Source organism: Mesocricetus auratus, unplaced genomic scaffold (genome assembly GCF_017639785.1).
Source record: "Mesocricetus auratus isolate SY011 unplaced genomic scaffold, BCM_Maur_2.0 Super-Scaffold_100014, whole genome shotgun sequence".
NCBI classification, from domain to species: Eukaryota; Metazoa; Chordata; class Mammalia; order Rodentia; family Cricetidae; genus Mesocricetus; species Mesocricetus auratus.
Window position 1 is genome coordinate 36,288,285 of NW_024429197.1, and position 24,100 is coordinate 36,312,384.

At 40.1% G+C, this 24,100-nt stretch overlaps 1 protein-coding gene across 4 annotated transcripts in view; it reads right to left on the reverse strand.

Moving 5' to 3' along the window:
• Positions 1-16,966: 16,966 nt before the first annotated feature.
• Pde4b (phosphodiesterase 4B) overlaps positions 16,967-24,100 on the reverse strand; it is a 538,982-nt gene continuing 531,848 nt past the window's right edge. For all 4 annotated transcript variants that reach the window (XM_040757097.1, XM_021228452.2, XM_040757098.1 and 1 more), the window contains 4 exons: positions 22,520-22,674; positions 22,306-22,428; positions 21,453-21,635; positions 16,967-19,251 (listed from right to left, as the gene is read on the reverse strand). In XM_040757097.1, coding sequence (XP_040613031.1) covers positions 18,886-19,251; positions 21,453-21,635; positions 22,306-22,428; positions 22,520-22,674 — 827 coding nt within the window. In that variant the 3' untranslated portion in view covers positions 16,967-18,885. The remainder of the gene's footprint in view (positions 19,252-21,452; positions 21,636-22,305; positions 22,429-22,519; positions 22,675-24,100) is intronic.

Below are 24,100 nucleotides of genomic sequence, written 5' to 3' on the forward strand. Positions count from 1 at the left end.
AAAGAAAAGTCTTGATCAGATTTCTACCTGTCTCCCCAAACCACCCCCTTTCTGGTCATCTCTTTCAGTACTTCCCCCCTCTACTCGCCCCCCAACCTGATCCCTTAAGTTCTTTTTCTTACCTACCCCCAGTCCACCCAAGAGATCTCGTCTATTTCCCCTTCTCAGGGCAATCCATGCATCCCCCTTGGGCCCTCCTTGATACCTAGCCTTTCTGAGTCTGTCTATTGTAGCACGGCTATCCTTTCCTTTATAGTTAATATTCACTTGTGAGTGTGTGCATACCATGTTTGTCTTTCTGGGTCTGGGTTACCTCACTCAGAATGATTTTTTTCTGGTTCCCTCTATTTGCCTTCAAATATCATGATGTTGCTTTTTTTTAAACACTGAGTAATACTCCATTGCATAAATGTACCATATTTTCTTTATCCATTATTTGCTTGAGAGGCATCTAGGTTATTTCCAGGTTCTGGTTATTCCAAATAATGCTCCTCTGAACATAGTTGAGCAAGTGTCCTTATGGTATGATATTTTATTCTTTGGGTATATGCCCAGGAGTGGTATTTCTGGGACTTGAGGTAGATTGGTTTCAAATTTTCTGAGAAACTACCATGCTGGTTTCCAAAGTGGCAATACCAGTTTGCACTTCCACTAAAAATGGAGGAGTGTTCCCATTGCTCTACATTGTCTCCAGAATCAGCTGTCATTTGTGTTTTTGATCTTAGCCATTCTGACAGGTCTAAGATGGAACCTCGGAGTCATTTTTTTCCTGAATTTCCCGGATGACTAAGGATGCAGAACATTTCTTTAAGTGTTTCTCTGATTTTGAGATTCTTCTGTTGAGAATTCTCTGTTTAGGTCTGTATCCCATTTTTTAATTGAATTATATGGCATTTTGATGTCTAATTTCTTGAGTTTTTTAAATATATATTTTAGAGATCAGTCCTCAGTCAGATATGGGGTTGGTGAAGATCTTTTTCCATTCTGTGGCCTGCTGTTTTGTCCTATTGATGGTGTTTTTTTCCTTTTAAAAGCTTTTCAGTTTCATGAGGTCTATTTATTAATTGTTTATCTTAGTGTCTCTGGTACTGGTTCTATTGAGAAAGTTGTCTCCCATGCCAATGTGTTCAAGGCTATTCCCCATTTTCTCTTCTATCAGGTTCAGTGCAACTGGATTTACGGTGAGGTCTTTGCTCCTATGAACCTACAATAGTGAACCCAGCTAAGACTCCTAGCAATAGTGGATACATAGCCCCAGTTATCATCAGAGAGCTTTTATCCAGTAACGGATAGAAACAGATACAAAATCCCAAAGCCAAACTTTGGGCCGAGCTCAGGGAATACTGCTGAATCGAGAAAGGATTGTAGGAGCCAGAGTGGTGAAGGACATCACAAGAAAACCTACAGAAACAACTAACCTGGCTCATAGGAACTCACAGAGTCTGAATCAACAACCGGATAGCCTATGTGGGATCAACCTAAGCCCTCTACATATGTATGACAATTGTATAGATTAGTCTGTTTGTAGGACTCCTAACAATGGAAGCAAGAGCTGTCTCTAATGCTTTGGTTGGCTCTTGGGAACCTATTCTGCATACTGGATTGCTTTGCCCAGCCTAAACACAAGGGGAGGTACTTAGTCTTACTGCAAATGGATGTGCCATGCTTTGTTGATACCCATGGGAGGCCTACTCCTTTCTGAACAGAAACAGAGGGGTAGTAGGTTGAAATGGGTGCAGAGGGGAGGTGGGGGAGGGAATGAGAAGAGAGGATGGAGAGAAAACTGTTGTCCAGATTTAAAAATAAATAAATAAAATAAAAAGAAAAGTCTTTGCAGATATGGTTAAGGATCTCAAGATTAAATCACTCTGGATAGCTGAATGGATCCCAGATATAGTGGCAAGCATCCTCAATAGGGGCAGAAAAGGAAATGTCACACACACACACATGCATAGTGGGGAAGAAACCCTGATGGGGGAAGTCCTTCTGTGTATATGCTGTCTTATTGGTTGATTAAATAAAGCACTGTTGGCCAATAGGGAAGCAAGATAGGTGGGACTAAGAGTCGAGGAGGATTCTGGGAAATAGAGGCACAGACAGTCACAATGTAGGACACGGGAGAAGTAAGAGATCCAAACCCTTTTCTCCGGTAAGAGAAGATCACGTGGAAATACTCAGATTAGCAGTTATATTTTAATAATTAATTCAGAAATAACCAATAAGAAACCAAGCAAACAGCCAACAGTTTCATAATTAATATAGTGTTTTGTGTGTTATTTGGGGGCTGAGACAGCTCAGGACCAAGGCAGCTGGCAAAAAGAATACACCTTACAAAACCCCACATAGAAGAGAAGGCTACAGGTAGGCATGCACAGAGACAGTTGTTTCAGCCACAAGGGAAGGATTTTGGAGGATGAGAGAGTAAGAAGAGACTGTGAAGCATATGTCTTCTGGAACCTTGGAGGGGAGAGTGTGGTCCACCAACACCTGGAACTTGAACTTCTTGTTTCCAGTATCAGGAAGAATGCATTTCTGTTGCTGGAAGTCATTAGTTTACTTGTTAGGATGCTTTCATTCACTTACTACAGTCTCGTGGGTAGTTGTACAAATGTTGGGGGCTCCAAAATGTCAAAATGTGATCAAAGAAGAAACAAAGTGTGTGTGTGTGTGTGTGTGTGTGTGTGTGTGTGTGTGTGGTGTGTTAACTTACCAGTTATTATTAAGTGCTATTATGTGCTTTCCCCTCCACCCATGATAAGCAGCATGTGATGCACACAAGAACACTAGTTATACCCCTTCTAATTCCTGAAGGATGCATAGCAAATCCTCTTTTCTGTGACTTCTAAATACCCTGTTTACCTCCATTGTGTTATAAATCAAGCTTTGATTCCCTTCTGCTTGTCCAAGGATGATAAACTAACTAAAGCTCCTTGAAGTCAAAGACAGAGTATTTAAGTAAGTTTTCCCAGTGCAATGTATGTATCAAAAGAATCAATTAAGCTACTTTTTTGGTAGCAGAACTCAATGACATTTTGAAAAAAAATCAAGAACTTCCAATTTTTGAGGTGTTGGCTATTCTAACTTCAAAATTGTAGCAAGCAGAAATTCCCCAAAGACCAAAACCAATCTAGACAGAATCCAAAATACAAAGACAGGACACTGCGTAATAGTTAAGCATATGTACTCCGAGCCTGAATCTGTGACTTTGTGGCCTGACTCTATTTTAGCTTGTACCATATTATTAAAGCTGGACTCAGAGTGGGGCAGATTTAGATGAACTGTTATATGAAGAGTCCAGTAAATAATAATAGGTATTATATTTGCTCTTTGATTACACAACTCCATATGGCAGGCTATCCATTTGCATCCTTTTAAATATACTGGTAGAAAAAGAGGAAGAAATGGAATAGAGTAGGAACCTATTAACTTCAAGCTGAAACGATGTTGAAAGTTTCCTGCCCCAAATGATGAGCCTGCTGTTTCCATTGTTTTGAGAATATTATCCTTTCCACACATATAATGGAAAGCTTTACGACAGGGTGCTTCTTTCCCACATGCTCATCATTTTCCTTTAAAATATACTATTGATTCCATGCCATATTGTTTTTGATTCCCATTTAAAGCAGGATATTTTTTAAAGAGATTTATGAAATGAGGAAAAAAGTACATATTTAGTGGTGTCACCAAACTATGCTTGGCTCTCTTCATTCCATCTGGTTTCTTCTTGTTTGGTTTCTTTGACAGTTCCTATGGTGTGGGTCCTTCAGACATGGAAACTTTTCAACCTTTCCTGTGTTTCAAACCATCCTTTATCATTCAGTTCTGAAAAGGGTTTTCACCTATTTGGCAGTTCTTGTTTGACCGTCTTCCCCACCTCCCCAGAACTGTAAAGACATTGTTCAATTGTCTTCCTGCTTCCATTCATTACTCCTGACAAGAAATCTGTTCACATATTTATCTTTGCTGCTCTCTGTAAACACAGGGATTTCCTTCCTCCAGCTCTTTGGATGTTTTCCCCCTTTATTGCTAGCCTTAAGCAATTTGATTAAGATATACATTATGGATTTTCCTTCAAGAGTCTTGTGGTTGGGCTTCACTATATCTCTTCAATTTGTGGTTTTATGATTTTCATCACATTCAGAAAATTTGTCATCATTTGTATAGTATTCTAATGTATTAGCTATGTAATAGGAATGCACTGATTTGTTACAGTTCTATTCCTTGGACTTTAGGAAGGTTGTGAGGTAAAGCCATGTTTAGAGTCACCAATTATGCTTTGAGAGATGTTGGAACACAATGGTCACGAAATGACTGGTTAGTACTTTTTGCTTGTTTCTCTTCTCTGGTGCTCTGTCTTGAATTTTGCTGGGAATATGATAGCTGATATTGATTGTCAACTTCATAGGATCTAGAATCACTTGGAAAGCAAGCCTCTGGGCCTGCCTGTAAGGGACTATCTAGTTTAGGTTAGTCTTTGAACCTTCCTGTAAGGGATTATCTAGGTTGTTTTTTTTTAAGGTGAACAGACCCATCTAAAGAAAGAGTAAATATAAAAAAGAAAGCAAGTTGAAACTGTGGTGAGTCACCCTAGACCCCTAATATCTTGACTTCACGATTATGATAGGCACTATCCTAAAACTGTGAGCCAAAGTATATCCTTCCTTCATTAAGGTGAGTTTGTCAAGTATGCTGTTGCCTCAAGGAGACAAGTGGCTCAATTTAAGTCACTGAACTTCTTTCCTCTAATATCTAATCTGCTAATTGTATTTGATAGATTTTTTTTACATCATCTTTGTCTCTAACATTCTGATTCCATGGAATGCCACATGTACTTTATTCCTCTATCCTCCTCCTAACATTTTTGGGTTCAGGGTCCATTTTGCTCCTTGAGTTTCCTCCTTTCTTTGGGGTCTGCCCTCTTCTCACCACTCTGGTAACTTCTCATGTGTCTGTATTATGTGTTTTACTGTCTTTAATACCAGGAGCTTGGTTTCAGTAAATGTCCCCAGGGTTGATTTTTGTCATATAGTTGAGTTACTGGAGAACAGTTCCATCTTTCTGAGTCTTGCTTTTGAGATTTTTCATGTAGTATTATAGTGGTACAAGTTGTTTTTAGCAAAATCTCAATCATTGAATTTTTACTGATAAGACTTGGGAACCAGATGCTGGGGTGAAAGCCTGTTAGTTCAGAGAAGAATAAGAAGGCACACAGCTGACCTTCCTTCTCAGTCAATGTCCCCCCAAATCTCTCTCAAACAACACCCCCCTGCAAATTCAGTGTCCCGCCTTTTACTTCTTGTGCATCTCTATCTGTCCTCTTGACTCCCTTTTACTCTCTATGGTTTCTTTCCTTGTTCACTTCCTATCAGCTGGTTGCTTGCTCTGTCTCTTGACCTGTGATTGAGTTTATTTAATCTTGTTTATGATAAGCAGAAGCTCTTGGATTAAAGGTATGTTCTACGGAATGAGCAACACGACAACTAGAAACAGGTTTTCTACAGTAAATAGCACAATCTCAGGGTTCACAGTATGATCAAGTATCCTGCAACAGGTGTGCAGTCCAGCACTGACCATTATGTACCTGAGTTCCCTAATGGATGCTCCACAATTATGATGCTTTCTGGTTGGTGGATGTGGGCACTGGTACTAGTCCTATGTGGGCTCTGTGTTCCTGTCTTCTCTAGCAGTTCCTACTCTGCCATTAGGAGTGTTCTCACATTTAATGCGGTGACTGGCAGTCTGTTGTGAACTTCATAGGGTTGGGTTCTCAGAAGTGAGAACTCTAGTCACATGGCTCTCCCCTGACTCCCTCAACTCTGTCCCTTCAACTCAGCAAGTCAGTTGGCCTCTGCTTGGGTTAGCACTCTTTGTGTACCATGTCTTGAAATTCATGGGACAGTGAACTGGGAGAATCATGAAGCACACTTCACTTATACGCCTGTGTCTCAGGGATCCTCCTTCATTGACTTAGGTCTATCATTACAAAAGCATGATTGACCAAGTTTCATTTCTTTGGTTTCAGGCAGAACAGTATGTCAAGCTGTTACTCTTTTACAATGACTAGAAATGGAAGTTCAAGGTAGCCTTTCACACATCCTGCATTCTGGACTCATTGCTAGGATTTTATTCAAAATATGAACTGTGCTCTTAGTTACAAACCAGAGCTCCATCCTTGCTCTTCAAAGTTGTATTAGTTATTTTGGTGTCACTGTGACTAAGATACATGACAGAGAAACTGAAGGAAGAAAGGTTTATTCTGGCTTAGTATTGCAGTAGTGAAAGAGCTGAGCCTCATGAATGGCCAGGAAACAGAGAAAGAGACATTTGGATTCTGGACTGTATTTACCCTTTTCCCTTTTCATTCCTTCTGCTCTGTATCCCATGACACTCACATTCCGGGCAAATATTTCCCCCTTAGTTACTCTCTGAAAGGCTCTCACAGATGTCCTCCCTCTCCTAGGCCAGTGGTTCTCAAGCTTTCTAATTCTGTGACAACTTGATACAGTTCCTCATGTTGGGTTGGCTCCCAACCATAAAATTATTTTTGCTGCTACTGTAATTTTGCTACTGTTATGAATTGCAATTGCAAATATCTATGTTTTTCAATGGTCTTAGGCAACTCAAAGTAGTCATTCATCTACCAAAGAGATTGTGACCCACAGGTTGAGACCCACTGTCCTAGGCAATTCTAAATGTAGTCAAACTGATTGTAAAGATTAACCATTATAAAAATAAAGTGCAGTATGCTAGCGGCAGCAATAGCATTGCCCTTAGAAGAAGAAGTGCAGAATCTTGGGCATCTTTCCACATAGCTAATGCTAAAGCTTCCTTTTAAAAAATCATCTGTTGGTTTGTGTGCATGTCATATTTGAGTGATAACACATTGGCTACATTCAAAGTTCCAGTTCTAAATTCTTGAGCACCCATAAATGGATCATGTTAAGATCTCTAAGATCAAGGTACATTGTTGTTGAAAAGCCACAATGCATTAAACATAAGGTTCTGAAGTAGATTATCAAAAAAGAATCCAGTATTGTAGCCCAAAAAGAAAAATGAAAATAGCTAACAGCAAATTAAAAAGACAACTACTTTAACTATTGTTATTTATTTTGTTAGTTCTCTCACTCTCTCTTTCTCTCATGTTTGTATACTGAATATCTAGATGGTACTTGGCTGGTATAAGATATTTGGTAAACCATCTTTAACTGACTAATCAATAAGCTAGTTAGATGCACCATCAAACCTGGAATTTGTAGGTCTTTGAGAAGGATCAGTTAGACATACAGATATTTTAAAAGGCAAGTTATTTTGACCAAGGGGAGTTGGTTCAGGTGACCTAAACAACACTGGTATTCAGGAAAACTTGGTAGAGAAGGGTCTCAGAAAGTCTACTCAATATTCCAATAGGCGATTTTTAGAAATGCAATTCCATGTAAGTAGAGCCACAGAGAGAGTTTGAGGAAGAAATAGCAGTCAGATTTGGAGAAAATTACTGTCCCAACTGGGAGCTGACAGTAGCGCAATAGCTCAAGGCAGGAACATTGCCAAAGCAGAATCTTCCTGCTCAGATATTCAGTGGAGCGATTCCCCAGGTACTTCAGCGATTATGCTGGACCTCATTTCTTTCAGTTGAGCTGGTGGCATGCTTATGGTATTTGAGATGGTATGGGTGATGCTTTTAGAGTTAGGACTCATGTCTTGCATTTGTGGAGTCTGTGATATTCATACATGTGATCCCTGTGAGTGAATACTTCATAGATTCTTCCAGTGTTCTAGGATTTCGGGAAGAAAGATGATAAGAAGTTATGGGACTCCATGATGACAGGCTCTGAAGTATTTGAGTTTCAAACTCATAAGAAACTGGAAGAGACAGAATCATTTTCTCATAGTAAATATGAAAATTTGGAACCCTCGAATAAAAGTCAACGGTCTCTTTTTGATAAGCATAGTAAAAGAAATTTTAACAAATGGAAATGAACTGGGCAAGTTGAAAGCCACCAGAGAGGATATTCAAATATCATGAAGATAGTCAAGCTAAATACTACCTTCCACATGTTAGACCTTTACCTCACATATGCAAATGAAAAAAAAACAATTAAGAACAGAGGAGTTTTGTAACTTGGGCTAAAGGCTGAGAGGCAACACAGTTTACAGACAAACCTTTAGCTGTAACTCTTCTGTGGATCAGAAAGAAAGAACTTTGTGAAGAGTAAATGTCATTATGATCTCCTAAAGAGAAACATGTCAAAGCAACAGAAACTCCCAAACACACAGCTCTCCTTATCAGGCTGAAATCCCCCCCCCCTTACCATCTGCTTCAAGAGTAAAGGCCTCCTTCTTAGCTAAGGAGTCACCACATCTCAAAGAAACTTATTCTATTTGGGGACAACAAGAAAAGTCCTGTCTTCATTTTAAGTCCAGTCAAGTTTATTGGTGGCTTCTCTTAGCCTATATCCTAGTGGTAGTATGATCAAGAACAGATGCATAGTCTACAGACATAGAAGTTCATTATCAATTGGAAGTGGAGTTATCACATAACAGTGTGATTCATTTTCCTTCAACAAACCACTGGGGGGGTCTTCTGAGCATTCTCTAACAGATTTTAAGTTGATTTTAGAAAGTATCCCTCTTGATTGAAAGAAATACCAAAAGGAAGCTAATGTTTCTTTTTTAAAGGACCACATAAGCTATCATTTTAAAGGCCTTCCTTTGTGTCCCCTCTAGTGAATCCACAAATCCACTCAGACCTTGGTATACAGAAGTTTCCACCCATGAAGAAAGGGGGAGGCTCAAGAGACTTAGGAAATAGACCTAGCAAATCCAAGTTAAAACTATACACGTATGAACATCTGATCTTTGACAAAGAAGCAAAATTATAAAATGAAAAAAGAAAGCATCTTCAACAAATGTTGCTGGCATAACTGGATACTGGCATGTAGAAGAATGCAGATAGATCCATGTCTATCGCCATGCACAAAACGTAAGTCCAAATGGACCAAAGACCTCAACATAAATCCAGCCACACTGAATATCTTAGAAGATAAAGTGGGTGGTACCTTTGAAAAAATTGTTAAAGGAGACAGCTTCCTGAACATAACACCAGTAGCACAGACAGTGAGGTCAACAATTAATACATGGGACCTCCTGAAACTGAGAAGCTTCTGTAAGGCAAAGGACACAGTCAGAAAGACAAAAAAGCAGGCCACAGAATGGGAAAAAATATTCACTAACCCCACATCTGACAGAGGGCTGATCTCCAAAATTTACAAAGAACTCAAGAAGCAAGTCTCCAAAACACCAAAGGAGTCTAAAATGGTTGAGAGGCACTTGAGAAAGTGCTCAACATCCTTAGCCATCCAGGAAATGCAAATCAAGACAACCCTGAGATACCATCTTACTCCTGTCAGAATGGCTAAAATCAAAAAACACCAATGACAATTTATGCTGGAGAGGTAGTGGTGGAAGGGGAACACTCCTCCACTGCTGGTGGGAGTGCCAACTCATACAGCCACTTTGGAAATCAGTATGGAGATTGCTCAGAAAAATGGGAATAAGCCTATCACAAGACCCAGCAACTCCACTCTTAGGCATATATCCAAAAGATTCACATTCATACTACAAGGACATCTGTTCCACTATGTTCATAGCAGCATTATTTGTAATAGCCAGAACTTGCAAGCAACCTAGATGCCCCTCAACCGAAGAGTGGATAGAGAAAATGTGGTACATTTACACAATGGAGTACTATTCAGCAGAAAAAAAACAAAGGAATCCTGAAATTTGTGGGTAACTGGATGGCACTAGAAGAAACCATCCTGAGTGAGGTAACCCAGTCACAAAAAGAGAAAAATGGCATGTACTCTCTCTCTCATATATGAATTTTAGACAGAGATCTGGGGATTGACAGTCTACAATTCCATGGCCAGAGAGTCTGGGAAACAGAACCTTCATTCAATGGCTAATGGAAGAAGAGGCAGACTCCCACGGCTAAGCACTGAGCTGAACTCAAGAAATCCAGTGACAGAGAGGGAGGACTGATGACCAAAGGGGTTAAGACTGGGCTTGTTTAACCCCCAGAAACAGCTGACCTGACAAGGGTTAGCTCTTGATTCCCAGACTGATGGCTGGGAATCCAGCATGGGACTGATAAAGACCCCTTGAATATGGGTGTCAGGAAGGAGGCCTAGGTAATCTATTGAGCCTTGGGTAGTAGATCAGTATTTATCTTGGGCATACAAATGGACTTTGGGTGCCCATCCAACAATAAGAGATGCACTCTCACCCTGGACTCTTGGAGGGAGGGTCCAGACCCTGTCTTGGATGAAATGACAGACTATGGACACTCCCCATGGAGGGCCTCATGCTCCCTGGGGAAATGGGATATTGGAGGGATTGGTGGGAGGGCATGGGAGGAGGGGAGGGAAAGGGAAAGGGATTTGGAATTGACATGTGAAGCAACCTTGTTTCTAATTTAAATTTAATAATAAAAAAAGAAAGTCAACACACCCCTCCCTGTTATTTGGAACTTCCCTAGAATTTCTTGTTTCAAAGAATGACTTTACCACCTTTCCATAAGTCAAAAACAAGCAAACAAGCAAAAAAAAAATCCTGACATCTGTTCTCAAGTCTTCTTCTCCTTAATATAGCCCATTTCCAAGATTTGCAAGGGCAGTTTGTAATAAATCCACATTCATCCATTTCTCTTTATTCCCACATCCTCAGCCTTGAGGAAATTTCTCTATTTAACAATATTGATGGAGTTTTTAAAAAAAGAGCAAAATCGTCTCTTGTGCCGTAGAATCATGTGAGATTGGTTGGTGACACTTTACAATGTAACACTGTTACTGCTCTACACCTTGAGTCATACAGGGCTTCTTTCTCTTCCTCCTCAGGGGCTATGCTGCCTCCACCATAGGACTTCAGCCACCAGCTGTTTTATAGCCATAAAATGTTTCTCTTCTGCTTTTGCTACACATTGACCAAGATTGTTTCTCCTTCAGAAAACTTGATAGGACTTCAGCCACCAGCTGTTTTACAGCCATAAAATGCTTCTCTTCCCCTTTTGCTACACATCGGCCAAGGTTGTTTCTCTTTCAGAAAACTTGTATCAAAGCCTAAGAACATACTAACTTTCAAAAACTGCATTAATATCTGTTTTCTCTATTGCACCACCCTCGAATGACAATAAGGCCTTGCTCTGTATATATACACCAAAAATCTAGTAGAGAAGTTGGCTTGTAGTAATCCTCCAAACTACTTTTTTAAATAAATGAACATATAAATAGATATAAAAATACCCTTCCATCACATCTGTTACTCCCAGCACTCGGGAGGCTAAGGAAGGAAGATTGTGAATTAGAGCCCAACCTGACCCTGTCACAGAAACTAGCAAACAAACCAACCAAAGACAAACTATCTTCGTGCTCTTGTTTCTCACATGCTCCTATCAGTTTTCAGGCCTTCTTGCCATTCCTATCTACTCGGTCTGTTGACCTAGTTATTTATTGTTTGCGTGTGTGCGTGCGTGCGTGCGTGCGTGCGTGCGTGCGTGTGTGTGTGTGTGTGTGTGTGTGTGTGTGTGTGCTCTGCCTGGCATGTAAGTGTATTATGTACATGTCTGGTGCCTGAAGAGTTCAGAATATGGTATTAGGTTCTCAAGAACAAAAGCTACTGATGGTTGTGAGCCATAGTTTAGATAAGGGAATTGAACCTGGGTCCCCTATAAGAGAATAATTGTGCTAAACTGCTGATCTATCTCTCTGGCCCCTTCTCACAACCTGACTTCTTATGAGAAATGCTTTCTGAGCACTTCTCCCCAACTTCAATAGAGTTAGGTGCTTTCATATGACCCTCCACCATAGCACTTCTGGTACTGTTACTAACTTTTTTGTTTGCACACCTGATATGCATTACCTTCCAGTGCATGAAAAGCAGAACAGGCATGTGTTTTAGCATAGTATCTATATTAGAGGCCTGTTTGGACTCAGAAAGCCACACTCCAAAGTTAAGACCTGAGTTAAATTCACTGTCTCATTCTCCAAATACCTCCTCCCATTCCAGGCATCCTTAGAAACTGGAATTCCTCTTGCCATAGTGGGCCTTGAAAATAAGAATACCTTTTCCTAAGGTCAGCCATAAAAATTTAAATATGTCACTCTTATTTTCTTTAACATGTTGTTGAAACCCATCAAACATTCTTTGGTCTATCTTGCTGGATTGTAGGTCAGAAGACTGTAGTGAGAGATCTACCAGATGCACCTGTGGTGCTGACCACGCCCATTTGGTCATGATCACAGGTGCATATGTGAGTCTGTGGGATTTGGTGTAGCGTGCAGGACAGTCTTTCTCTCTCTTGATTCTTGTCAGGACACAGAGAGCAGCGGGGCATTGATCCTCAGAGCTGGGACTCGTGGATCTTCAGTTTCTCATGTAAGAGACTTCTCCCCAAATAAAATTAACCTATATTACTCTAGTCTCGTGTATCTTAATCTGTTCATCCACATCTGGTATCAGAAGTGAGATACTCCAGAAAGGAATGTGGACTAAGAAAAGATGAATTCTGCACATTGGTTGATTTCAGTTGATAGAAGAACCATAACAGACAGACATTCTTGTGATTAATTATTACTGATTCATACCATTTGGTATCAGAAATGACCCTTCATGTTGGGTGTGAAAGAGCCCATCCCCCTTTCTAACTCTCTAGACTTACGTATGTGTTTGCTGATGTATTCAATGATAGATGCTGACTATCCAGGAAGAATTGGTAGACTGGAACTTCTGTACTCCTCACTTTCTCTATTGTTCCTTTTATGAAGCTACACACTTGATGGAGAACAGTTTCCTTAGTATGACAGAGCTAAGACCTTACCTAAGAATGCACAATTGTGTTTACCTGTTAGATGAGCTTAACAGGGAGAAAATTTGGGAGAGCCACTCTGTCATATAAGTGGGTTCATGTCTCTAGACACATGATTTCCCAGGATGTAAAAAGGATTTGTCAATGTTTTTTTATTACTATAATTTGGAACCTTTGAGAATTGAAAGAGAGCATGTATAAATAATAACCCTAGGGGTGTGTGATAGGCATACACTGTCTTACTCTGCAAAGTCAAGCACTGAAGATTGCCAAACATAACATCAGTCATACCACAAACTCTGAATAGATTATTAACATGTAGCCAGGGAGGGAAGTAACAAACAGACGTTTGCATGCAAACTGTTAGTTAAAAGATAGCACCAAGGAGTGAATGTTTTAGAGATACTATGACTACATTTCAGTAAAGTATTTGAACTTATTTTTCCTGTTAAGGTGTTGGCCAGTTCTACCTAATGATGGCTTAAGTTACAGTTAACACAATTCCCTTACCCACAGAGCACTGCTTAAGAGATCAGTGGTGATCTGGAAGATAGAAGTAACAACTCCATTCCTTGTCCTGTCCTGAGCATCACTTTTATTCACAATGCAAATGGAAATATTCAGTATTTTATTATCAAAAATGAAACTCACAAATGCTTAGGATGGCATGGCATCTGAATTATCAGAATCATTTCCAAAATAATTTTAGGCTAAAATAAATAATGATTGGTAGTATAAAGATATTTTCCTATGTCCGTTATCTTATTTAACCATGAGAGTGGGGTATTAAAATTAGTTTTACTTGCTACATGCTTGGAATCAGAAACTTTACTTAAATAGCCTGTCATTCTAAGTAATCTATAGATAGCACGGATTCCATTTATAGAGAAGAAAACTCAAGACCCACCAAGCAAGGACCCTTCTTGAGTTCACAAAAGTGGCACTAGAGTGAGAATTCATGCTGGACTTTTGAATGAAATATAGCAGGGAAGTATAAATGTTGCAACAAGTTCCAGAAACTCAACTGAGGAAGGATGGAGACAGTTTAGTCCATGGGAAAAGAGATGGAAAGCTTTGCTGGCCTGTGTGCACCTTGTGAACCTCTAGGTGAGTCACTGAGTCCCCCCAAATGAACCCTATCTTAGTTGTAAGACAGTGTCAGCAACAAAGACAGATAAGAGTTATACTTCTCTTCAATGAATAAGATACACTCTTGGTTATGTAACTCTGATTCTGTTAGTGTGGGTAAGCCCAACATGAATTGATCCGCATTGTAGAGGTAAGTCACATGAAAAATGGTTGAAGAAACTACAGCTTGGAAAACATGCTACCTCTCCTTATGTAAAATTGGCATTCATTCATACACAAAGTGGCTCAGATATGCTATCATTTGATTCTCTTGATAATCACATGACAAGGACATTGTTATTATTAACTGTTCTACTGGTAAGGAAACTGAGACATTGGGGTCCTATAGCAGTTCCAAATGACTTACAGAAACATTGAAAATCTTATTTCCAAATTGAATAGAAAATCAGAATAGGAGTTACATGCTGGGATGGTTATTTCTAATTGTTATTGTGACATGATATAGTGTCACCTGGGAAGCATCTCAGTGAGGGATTGTCTAGAGTAGGTTTGTCTGTCTAGATCAGATTGGCCTGTATAGGTCAGGTTGGTCTATATCGGGTTGGCCTGTGGGTATGTTTGATTGTCTTGATTACGTTAATTAGCATTGGAAGACCCAGTCTAAAAGTGGTGGTACCAGACCCTTAGTTTGGATCCTAGATTGCATGAAAAGGGGGACGTGAATGGAATATAAACAAATACATATTCATTTTCTCTTTGCTCTTGACTGTGGATACAAAAAGCTGTTTCAAGTTCCTGCTGTTTTGATTTCCCCATGATGATGGACTGTAAGCTGGACTATTGAGTTGTCTTTGTTCAGTGTTTTATCATAACATTAGAAGTTAGAATACAGCCATTATTTGAGTAAAGATAGAAAGGAAGAAGTCAGTGAAGGTGTTATAGGACTGCAGTTTGATTCCATCATAGAAACCTGAAAATGTAAAATATCGAAAATATCTAGTTCTTAACACCCAACATGATGACTTCCAATTGTCTGTAACTCCAGTCCCAGAGTACCTGATGCTTGCCTTCTTCTGGCCTCTAGGCACCCAGATTTGTATCTAGTGCACAAACATATGTGCATATAAAACACTAATACACAAAAGATATAAATAAATAAAATTTAAAATAAGAAGATATTAAGTGAGAAGTCAGTGGGAAAATAAAACTAGGACACAACCAAAATTACTGCTGAAAGGTCATCACGCTGAGCACACCATGCCAGGGTCATGAAGGGTTCACAGTGAATATTGATAGCTCTAGGCCAACATGGCTTGGGGACTGAGGCAATGGCTCCCTGCACTATCCCTACATTACTATGCCCTGGGGGGAAATAAAAGAGTCTGGTGTGTAGACCTCTAGTAAAGACTAGCTAAGGGTCTTGAGGAGAACAGGGCCCAGATAGTATTAAAAACATGTACATTTTCTATGCTATGGACTCCCTCAATAGACAACAGGGTAGACAGTGTTTATAACTATAGTTATGAGTAATAATTTTTTGTAAACTCTTGCAACCAATTCACTTTTGTCATTGTATCAGATGGTAATGTTCATTCAGAAACTGGGTGGTGGAGAAGTTCTGGCTGGAACCAAAAGGCAAGCTTTTGAGTTTCTAGAGAAATTCGATCATTTCCTCTTACTCAGGGAATTCTTCTAGAGCACATTCGTTACTGGATCACAGGCCACTTCTCTGTGGATAAGTTAGTAAGAATCTCCCACTGATTATTTGTCACCTCTACACACACACACACACACACACACACACACACACACACACACACAAGATACACACACGTATGCATATACACACATGCACATACATGTGCATACACATAAACACATGTACACACATACACACAGGCACACACACTCACAATTGACTTATTTTTAAATGATGAGTTTAAGACTTCATAACATTTAAACACTTCTTTAAAGAACAAACAATACAATCGTATCAGCAAAAGACCGGACAAACTACAGGGGTGTCTGAGCATCTCTGTGTGCTCTGAGGGTTATAGTCTATGATGACTCTTTTGGAATTACCTCAAATTCCTTGTATGTCAATTCAATCAACAGGTTTCCTTGCATTAAGCTAACGTATTACGATTCTGAGTTACTGTTCCAGCAGACCCAGCCCAGCTGAGTATGCCTTTTATTTATCTAACACGTTAAACTCTTCAGAATTCTAAAGAGGGAGAAGGAAATGGTTCAAAATGAAAAAGGTGGTTTCGTTTGTTAGCTCCCACCTCCCTCCTTCCTGTGTCAAGGAAATGTCTGGACATTGGCTGAGAAGAAAATGATATGCTTGAGCTTTGGGACTTTTTGGACACAGAGAATCTGAAACTTCAGTCATGATTTGGATGAGCAAAGTGGCTTGCTTTTTATGATGTTGAGCTGAACTCAAGAAATCCAGTGACAGAGAGGGAGGACTGATGACCAAAGGCATTAAGACTGGGATGGTTTAACCCCCAGAAACAGCTGACCTGACAAGGGTTAGCTCTTGAATCCCAGACTGATGGCTGGAAATCTAGCATGGGACTGATAAAGACCCCCTGAACATGGGTGTCAGGGAGGAGGCCTAGGTAATCTATTGAGCCTTGGGTAGTAGATCAGTATTTATCCGGGGTATACAAATGGACTTTGGACTCCCATCCAACAATGAGAGATGCACTCTCACCCTGAACTCTTGAGGGAGGGTCTAGGCCCTGCCCTGGATGAAATGACAGACTATGGACACTCCCCATGGAGGGCCTCACCCTCCCAGGAAAATGAGGGGATTTGGGGGAGGTTGGTGGGAGGGCAAGGGAGGACGGGAGGGAAATGGAGAGGGACCTGGAATTGACATGTGAAGCAACCTTGTTTCCAATTTAAATTTAAATTTAAAAATAAAAAATATATAAAAAAATAAAAAAGAGGAAAAAAGGAAACCTGTTTTAATGTGTTAGAACTGACCACGGAAAGAATGGGTCTACAATCTAATCTGTTCATGCTTTTGTTTATTCAGCTCATATAAAAGTCTCTTAAGAATGCATTTGAGCACAATATATAATAGTAATAATATTATAACATACACTGTGAGAAACTTTTGAAAACAATATGATGTCTACCTGGAACAACGCAGTGTTAACAGACATACGAACCCGTTGGTCATGCACATTTGTGCCATTTTCTTTAACTATTGTCACAATGCTGAACTGAAGCATGACACATATTTTACAAACTGAAACTGACACCAGGAAGAGGCCTAACGAGTGTTATCAGAAGCTTCACATTTGTATAATTTATGACATCAGTTCACATTCTATGATAAAGATTCACATTGTCTTATTGTTTCCTTTCATGATGAATTTGAACATGACTCCCCTGCTTGTGAGCAGTATGGAGGCTAGCTCTTCCAAGTCAGTAGTTTGGGAACACTCAGTATCATCTATGAGCAAATGTAGTGTTGTTTTTAGAACCAAAGCCACAATTAAAGCAGAGCCCAGTGACAACCCAACTCGTGCATATAGAGACTTGGATAGAACATGGGTAAAAACTACATCCCAGTGCTCTCAGCCCCTATCAAACTATACAAAATAAACCTCAGTATAAACCATTTAGTATCTAATATGAGAATCCTGTTTGCAAAACCATCTCATCAAAGGGTTGGGCAGAATGAGGGACTCAGAAAAAGAAAGGGCAGACCTTTGGAACAATGGCCATTCCTGTCCTCATTGCTATTGGGGCTTCATGTCTCTTTTAAGCAACATTTGGATTATATAATACACAATACAAAACATTACAAGAAAAGGTTGCAACTCTTAGGCAGAGTTTTCTACACAAATGTAACACCACCATTGGCAGGCAATGTTAGATATATAAATTAATAACTTACAAAACATTACAATATGTACATTATGTAATAAATACATGGTTATAAACAGGAGTAGAGAGAAGTGTTAGTGCAGGAAGGCAGTGCAAGACAGACGGCAGCATTAAGCTGAAAGTAATGTACTTGAGTGAAGAGAGGTGAGGGAAAAGATGGTGTGCAACTCACGGAGGCATGGAGGCTGGGACACAGCAGCACACATGGACTTATGTGACTGAGCACTCCATAGACCGATGGCAACCACCACAGCTCCCCCCCACACACACACAGACCCCTTAGTTCGTTCAGCTTTCTCCATCAGCCGAAAGCAAAGCAGAGAAGTTTCATGGGGGGAGAATTGTTCAAAGCAGGCAAACATCTAAATTGCAGGGGCCACTGTGGAGTCGGACTGGACAAAGAGAAGGAAGCAGCGTGTGGCCAGAAGCGCTTCTGTCCTGTCTTGTTTGCACAAGTTAGCTGGAGTAAAGCCAAGGATATTGCCCAAGAAAAGGGAGGCTGTTCTCTTTCCTTTTGTTTTTGTTTGTCCAGAAAGACTCAAAAAAATGTTTGTGTCAAATTTCAACACGTGTCTGTGTAGAAGTCGGTACTAAACTCTAGATAGTCAACAGGCATCTCAAAGACACGAAAACATTTTTACAAAAAAGGCACACAGGTTGGCAGACAACGGGGTGGGTGAGACTTATAAACGAAGTTATTAGTGCGTTCAGTCACCTGTTGGGACAGCTTCCCAACACCTAGTGCAGAGCAATCTTCTCAGCTTTGCATCCTCTGTTTTCAAGCCATTGAGCTGTGATGGGAACTGGCCTCTACTACCACACACAGCTGCGGGCCTCCGCCAAGCTTGCTGGCAAGGCAAGGCAGCACGGAACGGCTATTTGCTTCACGGCCTTGCATTCTGGCTCCAAACTCAAGTAACTGGAAAGGCCAGGTGGCCTTTGTCCTGTGCAGGCCTTGGCCATGGAAGGCTGGCCCTACCACTCAGCTGGCATGCTTGTCAAGGGTAGAATGTTCATCACCACACAGAAGGAGATTATGTGTCGATGGGGGATTTGTCTTCTGTTGTAATGTCTATGTCAGTGTCTTCCAGGGAATCCCTGCTCTCTGGATCAATCACACAAAGTGTCTTTGTGCTGCTGAAGTAGTTGTGACCTTCTCCTTCCTTTTCTGGACCTTCAGAATCCTCTTCTTCAAGGGTCAGTTCAAATTGAAACTTCTCCATAAGACCCTGGCAGTCTCTGCTCCTCTCGTCCAGGGGTGGAGAGGGGCTCTGGGGTATCATGCTCTGGTACCAGTTCCTGTTATCTTCTAGTGTGTCCAGAATGTCTTGAGCATCAGGCTGAACCAGGTCTGCCCAGGTCTCCCACAGTGGATGGACGATATAGTCAATGAAACCAACCTGGAGGAAAAGAGGACCACGTATCTGTTACTGCATGGGCCCTTGAGAACCAAGCACATGATCTTGCTTTCTAGGTAAAGAAAAAAGATTAACCCAAGGGGGCCAATAGTAAAAGATTCATTTATTTGAGCCCTTGCTATATGGTAGACTCTGTACTGTATACAATATGGGCAAACACCTCTCAATCCTACAAAGTATTGTTTCCTGCTGTTTATAAAGGAGGAAACTGAGAGTCACAGAGACTGAACATGGTACAGAGGTCGTGTAGCTCGTAAGTGGTTGATGTGGGACTTTGTCTCCACTTTGAATCCAAAGCCTATGTTCATCTCACCACAACATACTGTTTTTCCTTTCATGTCTGCCAGCTAAGTCTGGATGCAACTTGGAATGACTTTGTCACTACTTGTATTCTGTGAGTCATTTTCTGAAGGAAGCCCCAAATCTGAAGTGTTCTGATTTAACATTCTCTCCCTGATAACTCTAAAATATGTTGCTGCACCAAAATGACAGAAGCCAGCCCTCCACTATTCTTGAACTTCTTAAGCCGTCGCTTTGTAGAGGACTATTTAAAATAAAACAACAATAGTAATAATAAAATACTTGAAAACAATTCAAACCCTAAACAAACAAGTATCTCCTCTGTAGGTATGGCTGCTATTGTTTAGGATCCATAGTGCACACAGTCATTTCCATCAGTAGAAAGAAGGAAAATAAAAACAATTAAGCAGTTCCTTTTGACCATATGCAAGAGCATAAATCCAAGGCCATGGCTTTGCTGCAGTTTATGCAGGAGCTATGCATCCTGTAGGGGCTAGCTAAGTGGCCTTAAACTGACCTCCCTGTTAGACAAACAGGAAACATTGGGGATTGGGGCAGGTAGAGAGAGAATAGGCATCATTGAATTGGGGGAATGGAATTCCTCTGTCATAGTGGGTGTAGGGCTGGAAAGATAAGGAGATGAGCTAGGGTCTTTTTGGGACATTACACTGCTATCTTTCCACTCTACTGGAAACCTTCCTCTGTCAATATTCTGGTATGTGACCAGTCATTTAATATATTCAAATTGTATATATAAGAACATTGCTCATATGTGAGGTTCTGTCCCTTCCTGTGTATATGAGGGGTACGTGTATGTTTATGTGAGAGTCTACATGTGTTTGGGGGTATCCATATAAATGTGAGTGTATGTGGTGTGTGTGTGTGTGTGTGTGTGTGTGTGTGTGTGTGTGTGTGTGTGTGTGTGTGTGCACTGTATGCCTTTTAATGGCTCTTTCCTAACTTAATGAGCAAGACTCATAAACTCAGGGCAGCTCTGATCTGCTTTGGTTACAAGAATTTGGCTGGATGATTCAGATGTTAATTTGCTCCCACCCACTCCTTTTTCTATCTTATCTCTTCATATATGGTTTAATGAATTTTAGAGGTCATTTTCAAAGTGTTTTCCAGAGACCAGGAACAAGCTCACAGCAATGGACAGATAGGAGTAACACAGTCCAGAGCAGCCATTTCCTGTCTTTGTTTGCTTTGCTTTTAGTAAGAAATGCTTCAGACTTTCATGAAAGGTCATTGCTAGTTGTTTATTCCTTGGGTTCTAGGATGAGAAACTTCCCCAAATCCTAAGGGCTTCTAGGTAGAAGTTTTCTAACAGAGCCCACGAATGAAGCAGCAGTGTGGATGATGACATTATGGTACTTGGGGCAACCTGTCCACATGATGGAGAGATCAACTGGGACACTAAGAAGTTCACAAACTGGACCAAAAGGACATTTGTTTATTTGTTTGTTTTGTTGTACCTGGGAAGATACTTGTAGTTTCACTGCAAAGACAGAGATTTTTTATTATCTTTGGTAATGGTGACACTATTTGTCTAAGGAGAGAGCTACAGCAGGAAGAGCACAGATGAGCAGTTGAACTCCTGGATGGACAGGGGACTAGGAGAAATCTAGGCAGTGGTATGCAGGGTAAAGGTGTCCACTGGGTTTGATAAATCATAGACAACTGTAAACTGTGCGTAATCCCCCACCACTGAGACCATGCACAGAGAAGACAAATGATGAGTATAATGGAATGAAATGTGCAACTGCCTGTCACACACACACACACACACACACACTAGCTAACAGAAAGGAATTAGATAGAGGCCTGAAGTTGTACCAGTGGTAGAGCTCATAAAAATCATTGAAAAAAATCTGTATAGATACCTGGGATTTTTCCACAGAAGCTGTGTGTTTATCACACATTGGGCTAATCTCCATTCCTCTCTCCCGTTCTTTGTCTCCCTGTTGGAAAAACTCCTCCATGATGCGATCAGTCCATTGCCGATACAATTCCAAGGACTTGGTGGGGTTGCTCAGGTCTGCACAGTGTACCATGTTGCGAAGGACCTGAAATGATCAAGTTTTGGAAAATCACATAAAACTAAGCATAAATACCACCAGAACATCTTAACCCTCTCACCCCAGGACACTTTGTACCAAGAATATTTTAGTCTACTATAATTACGGTCCACCCATCAAAAGAGCAGTATTTCAATGGTGCTGGCCGCGGTTGCATATTTACCATTAGAGCCCCAAAAGAAGCATGTATATTTTCCTAGACTGACAGTTTTTGAGTTTAAAAACTGGAAGGCATATTCGAAGTCAAATTGTGCTAACATTTCTTTCCTCAGTTTGGAAAGAATGCAAAGAATGACCCAAAGTAATTGCTTCTAGATTTTCCATGTGTGGAAAAAGACCAGCTGATGACAATTTGTTTAGCCAAGACAGACCTAACAAACTTCCAGTTGATGGGATTTATATTCAGTTGTGAGCTTTGGTGACCAATAGTCACATATATCCTCTTACAAACAGACATTGCAACTCAATTTTGGAACTAAACAATTCAGTGAGTATAGCATTTTTTCATAAATGAAAAGTTAAACTCTATTTTTTAAAATAGTTTTTAAAAATATGCCAAAAGTATAGAAGTATCCTAGGTCATGCATCTAACCAAATGTCCATTTTCTTTTACTAAATACTGCTTGTTTAGTTTTGCTTTGTGTTAAACATCAGGTACCTGAATCCGGTCAGTATAGTTGTCCAGGAGGAGAACACCCGAGCTTGTCACCTTTTTGGTTTCTACCATTGTTTTGAGGTCTGCCAGCAGGCTCATATGTTTGGACATATCGGTTGCTAACACCTTGGGTAAAGACAGAATTAAAACTTTTAATCAAGTCAGTCTCTGAGAGAAAATGGCAAATGTAAGTGATGAATGCAGGCTAGCATCTTACCATGTCAATCACCATTTTCCTGAGTGTCTGGCGTTGCTTCTTGCTAAGATTCTGGAAGATGTCACAGTGTTCCTCTTGTAGCAGTTTGAATCCCACAGCAAGGTGGTGGTTTTCCAGCACAGATTCATCATTATACATCAAAGCAAGTTCTGAATCTAATAAAGAAAAATGATGAAAATAAATTATATAATCCAAACACTGGTGTTACTTCAATGTGAAATTAGATCTAGTTCTTTTTAAATTATGTCAAGAGCTATCATCCATAGGTCATTACATACCAGGGAAGCAAAGCAAAAAGTGATTCTAAGAGATATTACTACACGAGTTTTCTCTTTCATTAAAATTCAGTCTTAAAGAACCTTTTCTCCTTCATATGAGATGAAGAATTTGATATCAGATAAACTGTACTTTCATTTCGGCTTACAATTTCCTTTAAGTCTTCGTGAATTTTGTGTTTTGAAAAGAAATGAGATGAAGATGCGCCCAAACTCTGACAATTGTGAGTTTGGATTTTCAGAAAAGATAATGTGTTGGTATAAATCTTATTTTACTCCAGCAATGTAGCTTTCAGATGTTTCTATAAATATGACCACTAAGCATGAACATTTTTCTCAACAATGTTGATATTGGATTTTCTGTCTTCTTGGTTTCTATAACAGAAACTGTGATGCTTAGGCACCCAAACTAAAACTTCTACTCTGCTCTTTCTATATTTCGACTGACACAGTTTTGTGCCTAGGAATATGGTCATCAAACTCATTAAATTATGTTTTATCTTAACCAAGAATAATAGTCAAGTGATGCAGCACATTCCTATTGCACACTAGTGGTCTCTCTCTCATAGACCATAGCTTTCTCTGAAGTCATTTAAGTTCTCTTGTAGTCATGGGCATTGTATGTCTCAGTACTGTAGGTACTTGTGAAACAAATTATCAGGATGCTAAATTGACTAAACTAACCCATGCAAAGAAGCAGGCAGCCAAAGTTTATCTTGTTGATTTTTTTCAATAGAAGAATAAGATGTTAATAAGATGAAAAAAGAAAAACCAGTGTTTTCCAAGCTTGGATTACTCAGATATTTTGGATATAAAGACAAGGATGGACCACAGAAGGCCTCTTCTAGCAGGAAGTTCAGACAGCACTTTTATAAAACTGCCAGCACTAGATGTCAGTCATAACTGGATAGCCAGTATTATCAAAAGAAAATAAACTTGGGCTTTCAGAACAATGAATGAATTTTCAATAGCATGAAAAATCAAATGGTTTGAGCATGATAAAGCCCTGGTGACTGCTACAGATCCTGACCTAACCAAACTAGGTCTTTCCCTTGGTTGCACACCAGTCTGTAGTCAAAGCAGCACACATGTAAGAGAATGTGTGGACCTTTTAATGACCCTTCCCCATAAACTGTAGAGACCTACTCCAGTGTTCCTCAGGGACTGTTATTTCTACATGAAGAGTACCATGCTCAGGCCCAGCACCTCTGCCTGGCTTCCAGGATAGAGGAACATTCATGGCTTACTATGTTGTATGTGTTAACCTCAAAGAAAATTGAGAGCCACTGTTCCCAAGCTTTCCTAG